General features: G+C 36.9%; 1 protein-coding gene across 1 annotated transcript; it reads right to left on the bottom strand.

The window, feature by feature from the left end:
- Positions 1–4,886: 4,886 nt before the first annotated feature.
- LOC102872021 (olfactory receptor 1094-like) lies at positions 4,887–5,873 on the bottom strand. The gene has a single exon (XM_006902294.1). It carries the CDS (start codon positions 5,871–5,873, stop codon positions 4,887–4,889), a length of 987 nt encoding a protein of 328 aa, XP_006902356.1.
- Between the last annotated feature and the right edge of the window lie 808 nt (positions 5,874–6,681).

The raw sequence follows: 6,681 nt of genomic DNA, 5'->3' as shown, positions 1-6,681 counted from the left end.
CCTTCAGTACTGATTGCACCTCAACATCAAGAAAACAAAAATTCTTACCACTGGAAAGATAGGCAGTGTCATGATGGGTGGAGAGGAGACTGAAATTGTCAACAACTTCATCTTGCAGGGATCCACAATTAACAAACCTGGTACCAGCATTCAGGAAATAAGACACATTGCACTGGGAAAATCTGCAGTTAGGGATCTCTATGAATTATTGAGTAATGATGAGGTCAGTCTGAGGACTAAGGTGTGTCTGATTCAGGCCATAGTCTTTTTGATTACTAGCTATGCAGCTGAGAGCTTGACAATGAAAAAGAATGATAGAAAAATAATTGACAACTTTCAGTTGTAGTGTTGGAGAAGAGCACTGGACATCCCATGGATGTCTTGGAGAGCATGCAGCCAGAGTGCTCTTTGGAGGCAAGAATGATGAGGCTTTGCCTCACATACGTTGGACATATTGCTAGGAAGAGCTGTTCCTTAAAGAAGGACATGTTGCGGGGAAGGGCCAAGAATCAGTGAAGAAGAGGAAGACCCTCAACCAGGTGTATTGATGCAGTGACTGCTGCAATGGGCTCTTGCGTGTCAGGAAGTGTGATGATGGCACAGGACGGAATAGTGTTGTTATGAGGCATACTCAACTCCATAGCACCCAACAACAACAACAAATTTGTAACATCTGGGGACAAATTATATGACATGTGTTGCTTTTCTTCTACTGATGTTAGCAACACTGAGGAAAAAAGGCCAAATCTTTACTTGTAATTGTGTATTTAGATATTGTTCCTTTCACTTCTAATGATGTTTGCTTCACATATATTGAAGTACTATTTTTAGATATGTACCTTTAATCCAGTTAAGTCTTATGAGAAAAATTAGCACTTTGCGAATTTTGTTTTTTGAAATAAATCAATTGGTAATTTAATTCCTGCAGTTTTTTGTTTTTTGTTATTTCTTTGTTTGCGGGTTGTTGGTTTTGTGTTTTGTTTTTTTCCCCAACACCTTCAGTGCAGCCTGGGTTTCTGACTTTAGTACCACTGTTTCTTAATCATATGCTGCCTCCTGATCTGATTTTATGTCAACCTATTTTATTTTTCACTGCAATGATACTCATCACATTCTTCTCATTTTCCCTTCATGTTTCCAGCATCATTCATTACATTGCCCATAAGATTTTTCATCACTTTAACTTTGGACTTGATTGTTTCCCCTTCGGTTCTCTCAGTTTGAGGATGCCAAGTGTATTCTTCACTTTTGGTTATTCAACTCCAGCTATGTGGGCCGAGTGATGTTAACAACTGGCTCGAGCACAGCAGAAATTGTGACGATGGTGTAGCATCAGGCAAGGCTTTGTCCCTCAGCCATCAGACTCCAGGCCAATATTACAAAGCATTCTTGTTGTTATGTCTGTACATTTGAGTTGCCTCTGACTCAGAGTAATCCTATGTACAACAGCTCTGAAGCCTGCCCAACCCTGAGCCAATCTCCCACTACCTAAGTCACTGTATCAATATCTCATATGGGGTCTTCCTTTCCTTTGCTGTCCCCTCCACCTTTCCAAGCACAGTGTTCTTCTCTAAGGACTCTGTTCTCCAGGACAAGTGCCCAAATTATGTGAGTTGTTGTTATGTGCCATTGAATCGCCTGCGATTCATAGCGACCCTATGTAGAACAGCCCTAAACACTTCAGGTCCTTCTCAGATTTTACAAGTAAGGTTGTATCATCTGTATATCTCAGGTTGTAGGTGAGTCTTCCTCCAGTCCTGATGCCACATTCTTCATCATAAAGCCCAGCCTCCCAAATGCTATCATAGCACTACTAAACTTATACATTTCCATACAACTAGCTTGCTCAACAGCATTAACTGTTCTGCATGCAGATTGAAAATGTTTGGAGACAGGACACAATCATGATGCACTCCTTTGATTTTATTTTGAACCATGTGCTTTTTTGCTCTGTTCTGAAGCAGCTTCCTAGTCCAAATGTAGTTTTTGCATAAGCACAATCAATTGTTCTAGGTCACTTCACAAGGTTCTTTTTGAGATGTCAATTATGGAATCTTCCCTCAGTCCTTACACAGACTGAGGCTAAAACCATTGGCTCTAGTTCTTGCTATAGGCAGTTTCCAGTCATTTCTGGCTCCAGCTTTCCTGTTCTTCACTATCGCTGCCTTTCTAATCTCTGTCTCAGTCTGACTGACATAAGAAGCTCTATCCTAAATAGATGTCAACTGGGCTCTCTGTCTGGTTTTTTCTTCTTTCTAGTAGAGATCTATTCCCACCTTATGTAACAGATTCTGCTAATTTAAACTTGGTAGTATGGCAAAATGACCAATCCCTTTATTACTGTTCTACATACATGTTTAGCATACTTACTTTCAAAAACACTATTTCACTTCTTTAACTTTGTTGGTATTGTTCCATCCAACCATGTGGCAAAGTCAATACCCATGGACAGGAATGTCATCTAAACTCTTCTACAACATGATGTTCTCAGTATAGTTGTCCAGTATAAAAATTCAAAGATATCCATTCTTCTACAGTCCTCTTCTGTGTTATTTAGAATAAATTTCTTATGTATATGAACTAATAATCCTTGGAGGTAAGGATTCTGAGGCTCCGTCTAACATACTTTGGACATGTTGTGAGGAGAGACCAGTCCTTGGAGAAGGACATCATGCTTGGGAGGGTGGAGGGACAGTGCAGGAGGGGAAGGCCCTCTATGAGGTGGATTGATTCAGTGACTGGGGTAATCGGAATGGGTGTGTCAGAGATAGCACAGGACAAAGCAGAGTTTAGGGCTGTTGTACATAGGGTCGCTATGAGTTGCAAGGGAGTTGACGGCATATAAGAACAACAACATATGAAGTAATTTAAAATATCATGATCTCAAACCAAACTCACTGGTATAGAGTTTATTTTGTCACATAGTGACCTTTTATGTGATTTCCAAGGATAAAATCTTTATGGAAGGAAACTGCCTAATTTTCTTCTGAGAAGCAGTTGGTAGATTCAAGCCACTGACCTTTATTTATCAGTGCAACATTCAATGCACTAGGAAACCAGAGCTCCATAGTAATAATAAAAGAGTAAGAATCAAATATTTGAAACAACTAAAATGTTAATGAAAGTTTTACTTAATATTTTTGATAAAAATATTTTTTATAAAATGAACCACGGCGTTAATTAAATTATAAAACAAATTTTTATTAAATGAAGAAAGTAAATTAGATATGACTTAGATATGACTCATTACCTCAGCATCAGAGCTGACTCATAACTGGCCCTCTATTGGTTTTCTGAGATAGAGTGAAATTTTGCTTAGTCAGTTAATCTCTTCTTTTCCAAGAGAAGATTATGCCCACGTATTTATATTTGCTCAAAAGGGCACTGACTTGACAAAGTAAGGGACAGCGTGGATTGAGTCTTTACAACATTGAAATCTTCATCCTCCATTCACTCTCTACTCTTATTCTGAATAATCCAGCAATGTTCTAAAAATTTTGAATTTTGTAAAAGTTTATTAATTCTTAGGAGCTCTTTAGAAAAGACTATTCTCGTGCTAGAAAGACTATTTCAGGAGATAATGTTCATAAGTAGTTTTAGGTTACTTTGTCATCAAATAGAATACTTTTTTAAAAGATGTATGTATTACATCTCAGATACTTAAAACTGTTAGAGGAAATTTGAGTATAGGTTTAAGCAATAATCTCCTGTCTAATATTTCCTTGTTTCAATAGAAATGTAAAGTTATTTTTTTATTAATTGACCTTATGAAATTAAAAACTCTAAAATTTATGGCTCTTGGTTTTAAATGCACGCTTTGAAATTGTCTTGCACAAAAAACATTGTTTAGATAGTTAGGATATGTTGTTGTTGCTGTTATGTTTAAAAACCAAAAAAAAATAATGAGGTGATATGATTATCTATCTATCTATCTAGTAAAAAAGCAGTGTCGGGAATTGAACTAGAACTACTAAAAGGTTCCTCAGAGAAGAACTAGGATTTTTACTCAGATTTAGGAAAAATTCTATACAGTAACCAATTATAATTTATTCTTTAAGCTCTATGTTCACTTTCACTGAACCTTAAGTTTATGGTCAATAAATAATCATCATCTATTCACTCAGTAGTTCCAGAATGAGTCAAATAAATTTCTCCACTCAGTTTATGGCAAAGAAAGATTGTAATAATAGAATAAAAATGCCTGCTGAAGTAAAATAGTGTAGAAGTCATTTCTAAAGGTGTAGAAAGACCTGAGAGTGTGAGGGCAACTCAATCTGCCTCAGCTCCCTCATCAAGTTTCCGGGGCTGTAGTTTGTATGGAGCTGGGTTGCTATCCTTCCCGTGCAAATCTGGTGATGGATTCAAACTCGCAGAAGGGTAAGGCCTTTGGGAAATCAGTACAGTTATTTATGTACTCGGCCACAGAGCTTTATTTGTGAGGCCATAAACCACTAGCAGGTTTTGTTTTGTTTTGTTTTGTTTTTTTTTACTAGCAGTCTTTTAAGGTCCTCCACAAGGATTCCAGAATAGAAATTCCCTTTAAAATCTTTGCTGAATATTTATGATCAATGTGAAATTTGTGGAGTCAGAGAGTTCTCAGAATGTCATCATAATTGTAAGTGAAAAATCAAGTTTATTAAATATTAATCATAAAAGTGCATGTCCACCAATAAATATTTAATATGGATCAACTTGAAAATCATTTATAGGCATATAAATTCTATAATGCAACTGTGCTAATGAAATAATTTCTTTAAAACTTGTCTAATGGCTTGGGAATGTTCTAGAATAGATATTGCCTATTTTTATTAAAAGATATTTTCTTCTCTGCCTTCAAACCACAGAAATATGAGTTGACAATCAACTCTTATCTCAGCTTCACAAGGCTAAAAATATACTTTCATTTTGAACCAACTCCTTTCAAGCAATTTTTTCATTGCCTCCTTCACATCTTTATTCCTCAAACTGTAAATGATGGGATTCAGCATGGGAATCACAATTGTATAAAATATAGAAACTATCATGTCATGATCCAAAGCATAGCTAGAATTTGGCCTCACATACATGAAGAGGATTGTTCCATGGTAAATTGACACTCCAGTTAGGTGAGAACCACAGGTGGAAAACACTTTTAGCCTCCCTTCAGCAGAGCGTATCTTCAGAATGGCCAATAAAATGAAACCGTAAGAGATCAAGACAATCAGAATAGTGAATATCTCAATAGAACCTACAACATAGAATAGTAGAAGTTGATTTATGTGAGTATCAGAACAGGATATAGCAAGAAGTGGGGGAATATCGCAAAAGACATGTTTAATCTTATTGGAGGCGCAGAAGGAGAGGCTAAAAGTTGCCACTGTGTGTAAAGTAGCATGCAAAATACCACCAACGTATGAAGCAATGATGAGTGTCACATATACTCTTGGCGACATGTTAACTGAATACATAAGTGGGTTGTAGATGGCTACATAGCGATCATAAGCCATTGCTGCCAAGAGAAAGCATTCTGTTGTCCCAAAGGTAACAAAGAGCAACATCTGGGTCGCACATCCAAGCCATGAAATGGCTTTATTCTCCGTCAGGAAGTTGACCAGCATTTTGGGGGTGACAACTGAAGAATAGCAAGCATCTAAGAAAGATAATACACTCAAAAAATAGTACATGGGGTTATGAAGTCGAGAATCTACCATGACTAATAAAACTAATCCTAAATTTCCTACCAAAGTAAAAACGTAGATTGCAAGGAATAATAAGAAGAGATAGACTTGGAGCTCAAAATCATATGTGAAGCCCAGCAATGTGAACACAGTGACTTCAGTGATGTTATTCAAATTAATCTTATATGAATCTGAGGCCAACGTGAGTACTGACATTTTGGTTGCTACTATATGTGTTCACTCTGAGTGGTACAGTCAACTTTCTAGTTGTCGACTGAATAGCTGGTGTTTCTAATAAGAGGCACCTTGTTAGAAAAGGATAATGATCTCCCACCAAGTGTCAGCATGTGAAAATTCTATTGCACTCAGATCTATTCCGATACATATGGGATTGCCTTGAGTTGGAATCAGAGAAACAGGAACAGATAAATGCAATGAAACTGGATCCTTCCAATGATATCTTTACATCTTCTTCTTGGGAAAGCAAAATTGTATCCCAGGTATGATGAGGATAGGTAATGATATCGTAGTTCAACTCATCTGGATATAATTTCCTGTACAAATAATGAAATGGTTTCATTAATTTATTGATTACATTTTGGCCATGCTAAAATTTTAAAAAGCAAATAAATCTACCAGTTTATGCACTTGTGAATTTGCAATACTTTGAAACTTACAAAGAATAATGAATAGAGGGATTTCTACATCCAAAAACATTGTACACGAAAGTCAAGACTAGAGTTCTTGTTAAGTGCCATCAAGTAGCAGGCGACTCATAGTGACCCTATGGAGAGTCCTCAGTGCTTGGGTGTCTTTCATCCTGTCTCCAGGTACATAGGGTTTCTGGAGGCAAGTTATTATGGAAGTTGATGCCGCTCGTCCTTCCAACAAGACCGTAGTAGCTATCTTAAATTAGGTACAACCTGCATAAATGCTTGTACTTAATGTTAATTAGTATAAAACGAGAACAACAGATTGTGTCCCATCAGACTTGAATTAACTTAAATGAAAAAAAAAACCTAAC

This window comes from Elephantulus edwardii, unplaced genomic scaffold (genome assembly GCF_000299155.1).
Source record: "Elephantulus edwardii isolate Elephantulus edwardi_28Jun2011 unplaced genomic scaffold, EleEdw1.0 scaffold00389, whole genome shotgun sequence".
In the NCBI taxonomy this organism is placed as follows: domain Eukaryota; kingdom Metazoa; phylum Chordata; class Mammalia; order Macroscelidea; family Macroscelididae; genus Elephantulus; species Elephantulus edwardii.
Note: the sequence above shows the minus strand (reverse complement) of the source record. Positions and strands in the feature narration are given on the sequence as shown.

Bases quoted from the DNA above. Each gene is read 5' to 3' on its own strand.
- LOC102872021 (XM_006902294.1), bottom strand. From the start codon at position 5,873: ATGTCAGTACTCACGTTGGCCTCAGATTCATATAAGATTAATTTGAAT.